General features: G+C 36.2%; 1 protein-coding gene across 1 annotated transcript in view; it reads left to right on the forward strand.

The window, feature by feature from the left end:
* Positions 1-223: 223 nt before the first annotated feature.
* Positions 224-17,595, forward strand: part of C5 (complement C5) — a 96,509-nt gene continuing 79,137 nt past the window's right edge. Inside the window, exons 1-5 of the mRNA XM_059141828.1 lie at positions 224-341; positions 3,805-3,997; positions 9,231-9,393; positions 12,898-12,968; positions 15,921-16,012. Of these exons, the coding sequence (XP_058997811.1) occupies positions 277-341; positions 3,805-3,997; positions 9,231-9,393; positions 12,898-12,968; positions 15,921-16,012 (584 nt within the window). The 5' untranslated portion in view covers positions 224-276. The remainder of the gene's footprint in view (positions 342-3,804; positions 3,998-9,230; positions 9,394-12,897; positions 12,969-15,920; positions 16,013-17,595) is intronic.

A 17,595-nucleotide genomic window follows, 5' to 3' on the forward strand; every position in this document is an offset into this window, starting at 1 on the left:
GGCAATGAGACTTATTAGCTTCTGGCTTTGAGCCATTCATTGAAGTGCCAAATTCCCCTGTTAGAGTACCCTTATTTGTATTAATCAAAATAAATCTCTCCTTGTAAATACCTTTGCATCTGGGCACGAAAGGGTGTTTCAGTTCTGATTAGTTTCTCTTTCTGACATTAATAATTAACCAGTAAACTAATTTACCCAAATTCTTCAAGCTCAGTTTACTTAAAAGGAGAGTAACTTCAAGAAGGTTATATCCATGGTTTACTGCTAACTCCAGCCATGGGCCTTTGGGGCATACTTTGTTTTTTAATCTTCCTGGGTAAAAGTTGGGGACAGGAACAAACGTAAGTAAACGAACCCATCTTCATTTTTCAATGCATCTTAGTTGCGGTGAGTGCCAAATTTAACAGTGTTAATTTGAAAATAAGTTTCTACTTCCTAGAATACCAAGTGAATAGTCTCATCTCTGAATGAGAATGTCATGGAAGCATCTTGATGTGATGAATGGCTAACAATACGTCAGCTTTATGGGATTGTTATTTAAAAAAGTTTACATAAGTGATTGTTTGACTTCCTCTTCTAAAAAGCACAAAATAAACTCAAGATGATAAGGTTTCTTGCCATTGATTGATTATTTGTATTTGGTACATAGTTTTCTTTGTGTGTTCCAGTTACTATACATAGTAAAGCAAGTGTTATTTTGGGTTCCATTCTAATACTGTGGTTTGAAAAAAGGTTGTAATTATTTCTAAATTTGTGAGTTCTTCACAAATTTTAGTGTTATGATTGAAATATTGTACATTTTAAGGTATGCCTTAAAAATACTCATTTTGTATCTAGAAATAACATTTTAGTACTGAGAAGGAACTGGAGAGTATCTAATTGAATCTACTCATTTCACAAATAAGGATAAATCCAGACAGAGGGGAAAGTGACATGCAAAGATCATGCTGCTGGAAGGAGACAAAAGCAAAGCTTTTATTAAGGTCTCTTTCGTACCAATTCAATTTTTTTTCATTTTGTCATAAATATATATACACAAATATGTAAAATATAAATGTATACCCAGGCTATCATAAATGTATAACCTCTCCCACCCCAATCTGATCTTTTCACACAGCCACAATCACCTCATTTCCCAAGTAGTTCTTGTATATCCCTTTTTAAAAGACAAGTGGCAGAAGCTCAAGAAATACTGAGATTAGTGGGTTCAAATCAGTGGTAGAACTAGGACTAGGACCCGGGTCCCATGACTCTGAATTCTTTCCACTACACTGTACTGGCCTTTAATGAGCATCTCTTCTCTTCTCTTTGAAAAAGTGAGAGTGTACCATTTGTGGCACGGCAACCAGTTTAATTAATTTGATTAACTGATTGATTCAACAAAAATTCATTGAGCACCTACCATGTGATAGGCATTGGTATATAGAAGATGGTATAAAGCTTGCTCTCTAGTGGGAGGAGCAAATCATGGATGGATGAATGAACCAATAATGAAGGAATAAATAAAGTCAGGTGGTTATTATGCAAGGAAGAAAAAAATAAAGGAGAATCCGAGGATAAGGAAATAATGGAACATTACCAAAAAATGTAGAAAGGAAAGGTTTCTCTAAGGAGGTGACCCTCAAACAGAGCTTGAAGGAAATGAGGGGGGAGCAAACTATGTAAATATCTGGGGAAAGAACATTCTAAATAGAAGCCAAAATGATATTGTTGCCTCCCTGCAAGCTCAGTAGCCTGATCTTCTTAAAAGAAAATAAGAAAAGTGTGATATATTTTTTCAGTACGATTTTTTTTATGTGATTGTGATACTGATAAACCAGTAAGGACCAATATCTGTATGAAGGGTGATTCCAAAGCCATCTTTCAGGTACTTCTAAATACTGAATATTTTATGTTTTGTCACTGCCACCACCACATAGACAATTCAAAATTAAAACAATATTAAACTGGAAAAGATAAAACTTCTCAGAATGCTGAAACTGAAATAGCTTCCCCGCCCCCTAGATTTTTCAGATTACAAAACTCTTTCTAAATCCAGTTTAGTATAGCAATTGAAATTGTTAATTCAGGAAAAAGGCTGCTTGGGCTCAGTTCCTAATTCTATAACTTAATTGCTTGACCTTGGGCAAGTAAATTATCACTTTTCTTCATCTGTGAAATGAGAGTAATAATAAGACCTTTCTCAAAGAGTGACAGAGTGGTTGTAACAACACAGTGAAAATATGTATATAGATATTCCTTAAAACAGCGCCTAGCACAGGGTAAGATTTCAGGAAATGTACATTATTACCACCGGAGCTTAACTTTTCTCATTTTCTGCTGTTCCATAAGTGTATGAGGAATTCAGATGATGACTGGAACTCTGGAGAATCTTTCACTTCTTTTATAATTTGTCTATAAGTGGTTCCAAATTAGTTGTCATGTAGGAGACTGCCAGATGTTTTAAAAGGATGGAATTGTTTTCAAGCTAATTTCATTGTTACTAAAGACTTGCTGACTTTTTTTTTTTTTTAATGTCCTAATGTTGACAGTTCTGCAAGGTGGAGTAGCAGGTGGCCTCCAGGCCTGTTCTGTCACTTGAATTAGTATCTATGACCTTTTGGGTTGAAGCACACTTCTCTCTTCCTCTATATTAGCACATGTAGCTCTCACTATTCAAATGAGAAAATTTCATGATATTTAATTAATAACCTAGTTTGTATTTTTAAGTTTTCTTTTTAAAAACAATGAAAATACACACATTTAAAAATGTTACTTTAAAAACTTGTATAGATTCATTACTATTCTTGTATAAACCACATGAAAAATAAAACTGGAAGTAATAGCCTGTGGTGGTGAACATAGCTTGTAACCTTGACCTCAATTATACACTTTTAACTACTGAAAGACCTGAATATAAAGTTCTGCCTCATTCACTTGTAAGCGATGTGACCTTGGTCAAATTATCCTCTTTTCACTTGCAAAATAGGAATAATATTAGTATCTACACTATTGGCCTGTTGTAAAATTAAGAGAGTGTATATAGAGTGCTAATGCAGCCTCTCCTCTCCTCTGGTAACTATTCACTTAATAATATCACTATTGTTGTATGATTGTTACTATTTTCAAAGACCTCCATCACTCCTGTTTCTAAATGCCTTCTCCCAGCTCACCTTTACTATATCGTTTTCTTTATCCACTCATGGTGTAACACAATACTTCTAAAATCACTTCCTTTTAACTAATTTAGTGAAATTAATGAATCTTAACATTTATTGAGTACAAATCATATATGTAAAGCATACATACCTACAAAGTAGGTATGTATGTATGTATGTATCTCATTTCCTCCTTACTGCAAGCTGGTCAGGAAGGTGGTATTTTCACAGGTAAATTATTTTGGTCTTAAAAGTGTTGGTGGTTTTACCATGGTCATTCAGCCAGTAGATGACAGAGCTGCAATTCAAGCACTGGCATCTTTATTGCTTTTTTCTTCATTGAGCAAAAATACTGACTCCATTTACATGTTCCAGACAACAGCATTTAAAGTCTTTCTCTGCTGCAGTAGCTCAGGGAAGGTGTTATTACTTCTAAATGTTAACTGAATCTCCAGTTCTATTTCTCAAGTTTTATTTCTAAGCTACTACTTCTGGGAAACCATGCCGAGATTATCATGGATCACTGAGAAATTTTGATTTTAAAATAATCACTTTTAAGTTAAGAAAATATGCCTATTTGAATCTCTCAAGTGAGATGAAAAAATTAGAAACATAACAGAATAAATCACCTCAAGATATGGGTCCTACTCTTTTCCTATTTCAACAGGTATGTCATTTCGGCACCAAAAATGTTTCGTGTTGGAGCATCTGAAAATATTGTAATTCAAGTTTATGGATATACCGAAGAATTTGATGCAACAATCTCTATTAAAAGTTATCCTGATAAAAAATTTAGTTACTCTTCAGGCCATGTTACTTTATCCTCAGAAAATAGATTCCAGAACTCTGCAAGCTTAACAGTATGTATTTATTCTTCATTTTCTTTAAACAGAATATTCTCAGTAAAATGTGTACCAAGTTTGAATGTTGATAACATAGAGATTTGGCCATTTATATCACTTACCACTATGTGAATACTAAGTGATGTCAGTCACCAGTGATAATATGGATGAAACAGAAAACTTTTTTGTGTCTGCTTTTTTAGCAATACATGTAAATTATGGAGTTTGTATTAGAAAATAAAATTGCACCAATGTAAAAATATTTGGAAATAAATTGAAAATGTATGTTTACTATGAAAACTATCATTACAAAGAAATAGAAAAATATGAATATGCATCTTGATCTGTAATGCATTGCCTGCAAAAACCCAAGGCTGCTATCTGGTATTTGTCAATTATAGCTTCCAAAACTAATGAAATTACTGATTACTAAACTGAATAGCTCTCATTGACAACCTGTAGTTAATATAAAGAACAATATGGATCAAATAACTTTTCCTTTTATTTTGATACTATCGTGTACCTTGGTTAGAGAAGAGCTTGCAACTCATTTCTTATTTAAAATTCTAACTAAAAATTACTTTTATACTCAAAATATTGTTTTAAAGTCTGATAAAAATTCAAAAATAAAAAACCAGAAAATCAAAGACCACTAGACTTGAAAGGGGCTCTGATGTTCATTTAGACCAGTATTTCTTTATTTTTATTATTTTTAAAATATTTTACTATTTACTTGACAGAGAGATAAAGAGCACAAGTAGGCAGAGCAGCAGGCAAGGGAGAGGGTGAGGGAGGAGGAGAGAGAGAAGCAGGCTCTCCACAGAGCAGGGAGCCTGACGTGGGGCTCAGTCCCAGTACCCTGGGATCATGACCTGAGCTGAAGGAGGCACTTAACCAACCGAGCCACCCAGGCAACCCTAGACCAGTGTTTCTTTAAAGTGAACTCCTTAAAAAGAATTTGAAATTTGAAGTTTGAAAACAGTTTAAGATTAGAATTATATTGATATTTAGTACTTCAAATTTATTTTGTAAATTTGTTTTGATTTCATAATTATGTAAACCTTGTAAGCATAAGATTACACCTAGTCTTAGGCTGTACATATTTAAGTATCATTTTAATAAAAATAAATTTTTATTATATTATAAATAATTAAAAGTCAGCACTGAGAGTCCTTCAGAACATTTTATCCATTAAAAAGAGGTCTGTATATTACTCTGTATATTATTCAATATACAGACTCAAGTCTGTATATTCTAACCAAATGTAAGAATTTTTTATTAATGTTCTTGATTATAAATGTTTGAATTTCTTAAATACTTCCCCTTACTATATTTATTAAGAATTAAAATTAATTTCCCAATTAATTTCAGTGGACACTTTTTAAAAAAAAGATTTTATTTATTTATTTATTTGACAGCGAGACACAGCACAAGTACGCAGAACAGCAGGCAGAGGGAGAGGGAGAAGCAGGCTCTCTACTGAGCAGGGAGCCCAATGCAGGGCTCCATTCCAGTACCCTGGGACATGACCTGAGCCCAGGGCAGCCTCTCAACTGACTGAGCCACCCAGGCACCCTCAGTGGACACTCTTACCTGATGTCACTAAGATATTTAGTGTGGCTATTACCTTTAAATGTAAATCAATCAAATTTATCTAAAATAAAAAAAATTCAGTTTATGAGTCACAATAAGAGGTAGGTACCATACTGGACAACATAGATATCGAATATTTTCATCATCACAGAAAGTTCTCATGACTCGTGTGGACTCAAATAGTTAATTGAAAGATTAAGTTGAGAATCATAAAACTTGACACATATCTTCAGCATTTAATTTTATCCTAACATTATAATGTATCTTTGTTTGCCAGTTGTTTGATGTTATGCCAAGGTCTTTTCTTTAAACATGGGTCCCCTGGTTGGAGTGTCAAATCTTATTTATTACGTGTCACACCTTTAACGAACCAACTTTGTTGACAGTTTCTGTTCCTTTCAAGTGGAGAAGGAACTTAAAGACACTTGCAAGGCAGTCTGAGAGCAGAATCTTTATGGGCTGTTACTGCCTTCCAAACTTTGACGGCGAGCTCACGTTTGATTCCATAGCAGTTGATTTTAGTGATTAACTTATCCCAGGTGCCCAGAGCCTGAGTTTTCATAGAAACACTTTTCTTTCTTTTATTATTACTCTTTATGTATTATATTTGCATATCATGCAATGTAAAGTGGATAATTACGATTACGTACACCAAACAAGAAAGCATGCAGCTCAACAGGTGGGAGCAGAGGGATGGAGATATAGTACAATATATCCCGAACATCAGTCAGGATGCCGAACTGAGGGAGTGGACTACGTTCTAATCCAGTGCTGGCCAAGTGAGAGTTTGTTAAGAAGCTTCTGTAGTAGTAGTTTTACTAAATGTATACCAAATCTAGGAAACATGCAAACCAAAAGATTTTTTAATTGCTTAAAGCTAAATTTTATCTATGATATTTGACCCTGACAGGGTTTGGATAAAATTTATTCACTATTCTGTCTCTACTACTTTTTTTAAATTTTTTATTTTTTATAAACATATATTTTTATCCCCAGGGGTACAAGTCTGTGAATCGCCAGGTTTACACACTTCACAGCACTCACCAAAGCACATAACCTCCCCAATGTCCATAACCCCACCCCTCTTCTCCCAACCCCCCTCCCCCCAGCAACCCTCAGTTTGTTTTGTGAGATTAAGAGTCTCTTATGGTTTGTCTCCCTCCTGATCCCATCTTATTTCATTTATTCTTCTCCTACCCACTTAAGCCCCCATGTTGCATCACCACGTCCTCATATCAGGAAGATCATATGATAGTTGTCTTTCTCTGCTTGACTTATTTCGCTAAGCATGATACGCTCTAGTTCCATCCACGTTGTCGCAAATGGCAAGATTTCATTTCTTTTGATGGCTGCATAGTATTGCATTGTTTATATATACCACATCTTCTTTATCCATTCATCTGTTGATGGACATCTAGGTTCTTTCCATAGTTTGGCTATTGTGGACATTGCTGCTATAAACATTCGGGTGCACGTGCCCCTTCGGATCACTACGTTTGTACCTTTAGGGTAAATAGCCAGTAGTGCAATTGCTGGGTCATAGGGCAGTTCTATTTTCAACATTTTGAGGAACCTCCATGCTGTTTTCCAGAGTGGCTGCACCAGCTTGCATTCCCACCAACAGTGTAGGAGGGTTCCCCTTTCTCCGCATCCTCGCCAGCATCTGTCATTTCCTGACTTGTTGATTTTAGCCATTCTGACTGGTGTGAGGTGATATCTCATTGTGGTTTTGATTTGTATTTCCCTGATGCCGAGTGATATGGAGCACTTTTTCATGTGTCTGTTGGCCATCTGGATGTCTTCTTTGCAGAAATGTCTGTTCATGTCCTCTGCCCATTTCTTGATTGGATTATTTGTTCTTTGGGTGTTGAGTTTGCTAAGTTCTTTATAGATTTTGGACACTAGTCCTTTATCTGATATGTCGTTTGCAAATATCTTCTCCCATTCTGTCAGTTGTCTTTTTTTTTTTAATTTTTAATTTTTTATAAACATATATTTTTATCCCCAGGGGTACAGGTCTGTGAATCACCAGGTTTACACAGTTGTCTTTTGATTTTGTCAACTGTTTCCTTTGCTGTGCAAAAGCTTTTGATCTTGATGAAATCTCAATAGTTCATTTTTGCCCTTGCTTTCCTTGCCTTTGGCGATGTTCCTAGGAAGATATTGCTGCCTGTGTTCTCCTCAAGGATTTTGATGGATTCCTTTCTCACATTGAGGTCCTTCATCCATTTTGAGTCTATTTTTGTGTGTGGTGTAAGGAAATGGTCCAATTTCATTTTTATGCATGTGGCTGTCCAATTTTCCCAACACCATTTATTAAAGAGGCTGTCTTTTTTCCATTGGACATTCTTTCCTGCTTTGTCGAAGATTAGTTGACCATAGAGTTGAGGGTCTATTTCTGGGCTCTCTATGCTGTTCCATCGATCTATGTGTCTGTTTTTGTGCCAGTACCATGCTGTCTTGATGATGACAGCTTTGTAATAGAACTTGAAGTCCGGAATTGTGATGCCACCAAGTTTGGCTTTCTTTTTCAATATTCCTTTGGCTATTCGAGGTCTTTTCTGGTTTTGTATAAATTTTAGGATTATTTGTTCCATTTCTTTGAAAAAGATGGATGGTATTTTGATAGGAATTGCATTAAATGTGTAGATTGCTTTAGGTAGCATAGACATTTTCACAATATTTATTCTTCCAATCCAGGAGCATGGAATATTTTTCCATTTCTTTGTGTCTTCCTCAATTTCTTTCATGAGTACTTTATAGTTTTCTGAGTATAGATTCTGTGCCTCTTTGGTTAGGTTTATTCCTAAGTATCTTATGGTTTTGGGTGCAATTGTAAATGGAATTTACTCCTTAATTTCTCTTTCTTCTGTCTTGTTGTTGGTGTAGAGAAATGCAACTGATTTCTGTGCATTGATTTTATATCCTGACACTTTACTGAATTCCTGTACAAGTTCTAGCAGTTTTGGAGTGGAGCCTTTTGGCTTTTCCACATATAGTATCATGTCATCTGTGAAGAGTGATAGTTTGACTTCTTCTTTGCCAATTTGGATGCCTTTAATTTCCTTTTGTTGTCTGATTGCTGAGGCTAGGACTTCTAGTATTATGTTGAATAGCAGTGGTGATAATGGACATCCCTGCCGTGTTCCTGACCTTAGCGGAAAAGCTTTCAGTTTTTCTCCATTGAGAATGATATTTGTGGTGGGTTTTTCATAAATGGCTTTGATAATATTGAGGTATGTGCCCTCTATCCGTACACTTTGAAGAGTTTTGATCAGGAAGGGATGCTGTACTTTGTCAAATGCTTTTTCAGCATCTATTGAGAGTATCATATGGTTCTTGTGCTTTCTTTTATTGATGTGTTGTATCATATTGATTGATTTGCGGATGTTGAACCAACCTTGCAGCCCTGGAATAAATCCCACTTGGTCGTGATGAATAGTCCTTTTAATGTACTGTTGAATCCTATTGGCTAGTATTTTGGTGAGGATTTTCGCATCTTTGTTCATCAAGGATATGTCTCTACTACTTTTTAAATGGTTAAATACATACACTCATTTTTGTGTGTGTTCTAATGAGATGACAGTGGTATTTAGAAAATCAACATGTTTTATAACCTGAAAATTATACTCCATTCCATCAATTTTTTCTTTTACAGATACAACCCAAACATTTGTCTGGAGGACAAAAGCCAGTTTCATATGTGTATTTGGAAGTTGTATCGAAGCATTTTTCAAGATCAAAAAAAGTGCCAATAACTGATGAGAATGGATATCTCTTCATTCATACAGACAAACCTGTTTACACTCCAGAACAGTCAGGTAGGGTATAAGATGATGCTTTCTCTGGTGCAGAGCAGGCGATTGACATATTGTAGAGATCTTTTAACATTTGAAATTAAGTGTAAACAGGTTTCCAACTTGCTTGAGTCTCAACTCCCAATGACTTTTACACTTATAAATACATTTTAATTTAAAATTTATATGGAGATTGCTAAATATGTAATTTAAACTTAAATATAAATTTTAAGTTCATATGGAACCTATAAAATCAATAATTATATTATCTGCCCCATTAGTTATTTCCATGAAGAGGAAAGCTTTTTAAAATGGTGAAATGTTGTGTTATATCTTATTAATTAAACAAGTGTAAGATGTAATTGCAGATATACTTTTGGCAATGGTAAAATAATTTATTATAGAACCAGGCTCATAAAAACAACTTCCTTTGACTTTAGAGCTATTCTTCAAATTCCAAAAATAAATCCAACCCTAGGGGATCAGATGTTTCAGCAAAGAATAAACTAAATCACAGATATAGATGAATATTAACTTTCTGAGGGGAAACTACCTAAGAAAATTTCTAATAGAACATGGCTCTGTATTCATGGTTCCTTTGTTAGTGGGAGAAAGGGCAGAATAGAGAGAATAAAATTTACCTCACAGAATTGTTGTGAGAGGTAGGTGAATTCATATGAGTAAAGCACTTAAAACAGCGTCCAGAACAGAGTAAACACTAGGAAAGTGTTTTCCATTACTATCTGACCTGTGGAATAGTACAAACCCTTATTTACACAGAAGAAAAAAATTACTTAAAAGTGGTCTCTTAGTTAGAGACTTAATCTCACAAAACAAACCTAGGGTTGCTGTGGAGGGGGTGGTATGGAGAGCGTGGTTGGGTTATGGACACTGGGGAGGGTGTGCTATGGTGAGTGCTGTGAAATGTGTAAGCCTGATGATTCACAGATCTGTACCCCTGGGGTAAATAATACATTATATGTTAATAAAAATAATTAATTAAAAAAATTTTTAAAAAAAATTTGAAAAAGTTGTCCCTTAGAAATTGATTAAATCTTCCTATTTATAGCTCTAATGTCCTAAACCACACATTTAATCTGAATATCCTGGAGGGATTTTTAGTATAAGCAACTTTAGAATAAAGGTTTAAATCTTCAAGGCTTTGTAGGATAAGAACTTTATTGACCAAAATCCCTCGATTCCATGCAACCTGTGTCATGCCTTCCTCTCCAGCTTTCTCAGTCACCATGCGCCCCCTCATCTGTGTAAACCAGCCAAACGGACCCCTTTCTGTTTGCATTCTCAGACTCTTTCCCCCTCCTCCCCTCATGTGAAGGTCTGTATATCTCTGCCTGGTACATTCATTCCCCTCAAGCCCCACCCCCACCCCCATCCCCCACTTTGCCTGATTAACATCTACGCAACTCTTACATGGCATCCTTAGAGGGTAGCCTTCTCTGACCTCTCTGACCACTTCAGATCTCCCTCTTCTGTGTTCTCAGGAAGCCGGGCATTGCTCTTTGTCATGCTTCCCACCCTGAATTGTACATACTCTTGTGTAGTCATATGTTCACTCTCTGCTCCACTCCACTGGAAGATATCCATGTCTGATTTGTCTCACCACCATATCTTCAAGTACAGCATAGGTTCCTGCACATAGAAGGCATCAATACATTCTTTTAAAAAGATTTTATTTATTTGACAGAGAGAAAGAGAGAGAGGGAACACAAGAAGGTGGAGTGGGAGAGGGAGAAGCAGGCTTCCTGCTAAGTGGGGAGCCTGATACGGGACTTGATCCCAGGACAGCAGGATCATGACCTGAGCTGAAGGCAGCCGCTTAACCAACTGAACCACCCAAGCACATGCATCAGTACATTTTTAAAAAACCTAACAAGCCATATTTTTGGTACTAAAAAATTATATTGATCTTGCCTCTGATACACTGTTGCTATGAAGACAAGATTAATTTTCTAATCTAAATACAAACTGGGTTAGAAAGCAGATAAACAGTAGACATAGAAATAATAATACTAAAAAAATAAGCATTTATTGAGTAGTTATTATGCACCAGGTTATGTAAAAGCTTTGTCTCATTTAGTTCTTATAATATTATAAAGCAGATTCTAACAGTTCTATTTTAAAAAGAGAGAACTAAGATTTAGAGGGATTAAGTGTCCTACTCCAGGGCCGCTAGGAAGTGGTAGTCATGGGAGTGAAATCAAAGTTTTGAACTCCAGGGCATGAGCTCTTACTTTTTTCTGACATTCTGCCTCTGCCAGCATCCCAGTGATGCTCAGGGATGAGCTGGGTATGTCCATAATATAAGAGGGAGGGCACAAGATGAGAGAAGAATATAGGAGGGAGGACACAAGGAGGGAGAAAGGGAACAGCAGACAGCGTGTGTGTGTTGTTGGGGGGGCGGTATTTACTGAACAGTTTGCTTTGACCTTATGGTTTTAGTGAAACCAATTTTGGAGAGCTTAATGTGACTTCTTATGTAGAGCTTTACATAATACTGACTCTTTAAAGGGCCTCTGGTTCCAGTTCAGTTTTATTTAGAGAGTAAAGTTTTGGCCATGAAATGATCTGAGTATCAGTAAATGAACATGAGAGAAATCATAATATGTCATGTTGAAAGGAACTAGAATATCATGTCCCAAGCAGCTAAGGGTTCACTTCTAAGCAGATGAAATTGTCTAAAAGGCAGGAATCTTTTAATGGGCAGAAACAAATGAAGAGAATAATTATTCTCGAGTTCTTGCCATTACTCATTTAACAATTTAATAATTATAGGATCTGGCTTAATGAATCTAACAAAACCATACAATTTAAAGCTGCCTTTAGCAACAATAAGGGATACTTTGGGGGCCTTGTTGGTTTTTATATGTGTAAGAGTGTATAATATCAAAATCAAACTGTCTAATTTTCCATTAAAATCTATGACTCTAATGTAAGATCATATAGGATACTCTCATATAACCATAAAGGAGAGATTACTATTTTGCTACTATGAAATTCTCAATAAACAATGGCCTAATGTGTGTTCCCAAAAAGTTGTAAGAAAATATATTTTGGGGGAGCCTGGGTGGCTCAGTGGGTTAAGGCCTCTGCCTTCAGCTCGGGTTGTGATCCCAGGGTCCTGGGATCGAGCCCCACATCAGGCTCTCTGCTCAGCAGGGAGCCTGCTTCCTCCTCTCTCTGACTGCCTCTCTGTCTACTTGTAATCTCTGTCTGTCAAATAAATAAATAAAATCTTTAAAAAAAAAGAAAATATATTTTGATAAAGTGGACTGTACTTTAAATTCACTAGGAAAAGTATCTCTTTAAAGGAATCCAAGAGGATTATCTTCAAAGGAAAATAATCTTTAGTAACATATGTGATTTGTAAAGTAACTTTTTCTTTCCTTTAAGTATGAATTTTTGTGATTTTTAAAAATTATACTCATCTCTTTTAAGGATGATTATTTCAAAAAATCAAAATACCCTTATGTTTAGCAGAGGTTTTGATGATATCAATTGTTCTTACAGTAAAGGTCAGAGTTTACTCACTGAATGATGACTTGAAGCCAGCCAAAAGAGAAACTGTCTTAACGTACATAGTGAGTATTTTTTTATTTAAAAAATAATTTAACTCATCTTTAGCATAAGATACATTGTTCCATAACCCTGCCCTAATACTACACTAACTCATTCAATGTTGGATAAATCGTTACCTGACATCTTCTGTAAGTAAAACATTGTAAGTCTATACCTCTACAATAGATAAATGTAAAGCACTCATGAAAATTCACTTGCAGCAAGTTGATTTTGAACTAAATCCTTTAAATATATCCTTCATGGCTTCTTTCTTAAAGGGCATCAATCAATCACAATGAATTGATTGATTATTATTGAATATTACATATGATATTTTTTATTTGTACAATTTTAAAGAATTACAATCTGGGCACTTACACTTAAGAAACTTTAGTTTAGTAACATATTGGCACATGTGAAAAATAGTGTTAAACCTGAGATAAGGATCAGCAGTTATCAACCCTTTTTCAGCAATGACATAATGACATGTGTAACACATGACATGCTCAAGGGCAACAAGCACCCATGGTCTTACCCAGTTTGTGTCACAATCCTACAAAATTTTTGTAGGGAAATAACTGTTCACCTATTAACACTAGGTATATTACCCATGGCCCTTCCCTGCAGACTGCAGCAATTTTTCTCCTACTAACCACCCTAGAAGATGAAAACCTTACCAGAACACAAGTAAAGAAGAGGAATGTATAGGGATAACTTTGAATGCTTTATAGCCTACACAAATCACAACCCTTTCACAAACTCTAACGTCTAACTATTTTATAATGAATTACCTGTGAAACATCAGAGTGGGCCAAGACTGTGGTTGATAACTATCAATACAGACCATAAAATCCCATAGTCCAGAAAAAAGATTAGGGAGGCCAAAGGACCCATCAAGGAAAAGGAAAGATTTGGACTTGGCCTGGAACAATGAGTAGAATTGAGAGTGGTAGAGAAGACATGAGTGGGTTGCTGGAAAGGAGCACAGACAGCAGAGTCAGAGGTAAAAGGGATTGGACAGGAAGAAAGCAACCTGATTCCAGGGCAGAGGCATCCCTAGCAACAGAGAGGTAAGTAAGATTTGAAGGTTAGACTAGGGCCAGACACTTGAATCACCAGATCTGGAAGTGAAGACTTCACATAGCAGGTGGTGGGGCGTTCCTGCAGACTTACTGAAGTGACAGGACCAAGGATGGAAGGGACATGTGCAGCCGTGAGCACCACTGCGGGGGGAAGTAAAGGAATGTGCAGTGTGGGAACCCTGGGCTGGGCTGCCGCAGAAGTCCCGATGCAGGCAGAGGCGTGCTACCAGCAGCAGGAGAAACACAGAGGGTGGCCTCCCAGACTGCCTGAATGAGGGTGGGAAGAGGAAGCTGGTGAGAGTAGCACTGACAGCTGCAGGGAAGTGGATGGGAATTCACCAGTCCACAGCAACCGTCTGAGTGTGCTGGCTTGTCCTAAAGCTGTGAGTCTCTCCCTCTGAAACCCAAGATTTGCGTGTAGGAATAGATGTACACACTGAGTAGATACCACAGAACAAAAGCACACTGGAGTATAAACTACAAACGATACAGTGGGGCAAATGACCCATGGGCTCTGAGGGCAGACCAAATAGAGTTAAGAGTCATGGCTGACAGCAATCCTTTTCTGGAATAGAATAGGTTTCAGTTAAAAGAATAGATGTGGATTTTTACAAAATAGAACTAAGAACTAGCACAAGTTTTCCAATGGCAGCAGGGAGGACTAAGAAGTGAGATACTAAGAAGTGAGATAACCAATAAACCGGCTGAGTGGTGTAGGGAGTCTGAAAAGGATTGAAGGAAACTGTCCAGCTCACATGTCCTTTTTCTGTCAGAAAATACTAGAGGATGTGGACAGATGCTTTTTATTTTATTCCTCCTGGTTGAGCTTAAGTGATAAATAAATAAATAAATAAATAAATATTTATTATTATGATAAATATATATATATTTATTTATTTATTTATATCCTGGCACCACACAAGGAAGAGTGGGTGCCAGTCGTGCCATGTAGGAGCTGCCCCAGGAAGAGAGGATTGAGGAAGCTGATTCCAGAGTCACAGAGATGCAGTGTACAAGAAAGAAAATAGTGCTCAAGAGATACCATCTTACAAGCACTGTGCGTGATCAGCTGCAGGGAAAAAGAACAGCCCCGCCGATATTTAGATGGTAATCCTGATCCTTGGCAGAATAGACCTTTGTAACTTCAGGGAAAAATACCTTAAAATTCCAGCCATGAATTCCACAGTCATGACCCATGGTGGTAAATTTCTGTGTTACGGTCAAAATGAACCTCTACACAAAGTCCAAAGAAAGTAAAATACCTTGTTTTGATAATTTTCAAACCCACATACAAAGGGGAGTTTGTGGGGAAGCTTTATGAAAAATTTCCGGTTTGCTTAACCATTTTGAGTGTTTTACCACGTTCAAAATACCCATAGTGCACAGTTATAAAATGTCTAGCTAGCTAAAGCATTTTATAGTATATTTGCTCTGGAAAACTTCAAATGAACAGATATGAAATTCAGATTCTGGTATCTATAAAGCCTATAAGTTCATGTTTGGTTAGTTGTAACATCTATTATTATTATATTTCTAATTTTAGTCATGCAATAGAAAGTTGAGTCTCTTCTGGATAATTGTGGCAAGGATATCCTGGATACCAATATACACCTTCTCTTTCTCCTTTCCTCTCTCCATCTCTGTGTGTGTGTGTGCGTGTGTGTGCATGCACACATGTGTAGCAGGAGATGGAGAACAGTTTCAAAGAGGGAGGGAAGTAGCTTAAACGAACCCTATTTGCCTTCAACAACATTTAAGTTATCTTCCTCCTTCGTATTTAATTTGAAGACATAGATCTTTGTTAGTAAATACTCCCATAGGTCAAAGATACTATAATCAGTTGATTTTTTAATGTGGTTTTTATGCTTTGAGGTTGTTTGTTTTTATTCAAAGGATCCCGAAGGATCAGAAGTGGACATTGTAGAAGAAAACGATTATACTGGAATCATCTCTTTTCCTGACTTCAAGATTCCAACTAATCCTAAGTATTTTAAAGTGTTTGTTAATACAGTTTTCTCTAGAAAACACATCTGGAACTTTGGATTGTGAGAGAGATAACCAGTCAAATGAAGCTGCGTGTTGTTAAGAAGGGTGTAAGCGTGAAGGGGATGAGAATATACAAAGGAGTCCACTTGGGATAAGCATGGGCTGGTATACGGAATTGTTGCATCACTATAGCGTATGCTGAAACTAATATAATACTGTATGTTAACTCACTGGCATTAAAATAAAATAAAACAAATAATCCATCAACCCTCTACCCTTCAAGGAATCTAGTAGATTTTTAGTCGAAAGGGCTAGAGCGGTCCCATGCCTTGTTCTGAGAGTTATAAAAATATTGGTGCTCCATAGTCTTTGTCTGCATAGATTACCAGAAGGCAGATTTCGAGAAGGAGAGGGTTCTCAGAGCCATTTCTTTTTAGGGGGCCTCATTTTAAAGGATTTAAGAACAAGTTCTAACAGAATACAATGTAATAAAGATTTGGTGAACACATTCCTGGTATGTGCAAGGCACATAGAGAGTGAGATACACAAAATAGAAGTGAGTAATCCACGGTCCCTGCCTTCAAGGAACTTAGAATACAGTAGGACAAATAACTGTACTCATAAATGGTTAAATATAATTTTAAAACAAAACCTTCTTGTGGTTATTTTTTTGCCCTCTGGAAGGGAGCTCACGGTTAATTTGTTGTTTGTAGTTAATTCACTGAAGATTTTCTAGAAATGTGAGTGAAATTGAGAATCTAATTTTTAAATTACATACTTCCTTGAAAATACTACCTGCTCTATATCATAGAATTGATCTTATTATTTTATAACTATTATTATTTATCCAACTATTATCCAACTGTATTTTGTGCCATTTGTTCCTTGACAGATTATGTGTCAGGCATGGTGGCCTCTCATGAGCCCTACCTTCCTGCCCCAGTACCTTTGCACATGTTGTTCCCTCTGCTTAGAATGTGCTTCAGCTTGCTCTTCAGAAGGCTGACTTCGTATTCCTTAGGACACAGAGTAAATGCTCCCTTTTCAAAGAGGCTATCCCTGGATACATAATTTAATATAGTCCCTCTCCTTTTCTAACTCTCTTATTTATTTACTTCATGGCTACATATCTCAGTGTTACACTTATTTACTGGTTTGTTTGTTTATTTGCCTTCTTATTTTGTCTGTTTTGCTCACTGTTGTATCTTCAGAACTTTAACATAACAGGCACTTGACAAATATTCATTGAATTAATGATGGTGGTAGTCATAGTATTAAGTGTATTGATTGCATAACCAATGTGCAAAATAAATGTGATCTTTTTCACTGCACAGATGAAGTTAAGCAACTTGCCCAAATCTAATCTGTCAGTAAATGGAGAATTGGAAATTGGAATTGGAAGTCTCAAGGACTGTTAGCTCTATAAGTGCAGAAATTCTTCTATTTTTTTCACTTTTACCTCTAGTTCTTACCCCAGTGCTCAGTAAATATTTTTAAATGAAGATTGTTAATTAAATTCAGGTCATTTTCCTCTTTAAATAAACCATATTTTGTCTCTAACCATAACTTCTTTTATGTGAGG

The sequence above is a fragment of the Mustela lutreola genome, chromosome 12 (genome assembly GCF_030435805.1).
Source record: "Mustela lutreola isolate mMusLut2 chromosome 12, mMusLut2.pri, whole genome shotgun sequence".
Classification (NCBI taxonomy): domain Eukaryota; kingdom Metazoa; phylum Chordata; class Mammalia; order Carnivora; family Mustelidae; genus Mustela; species Mustela lutreola.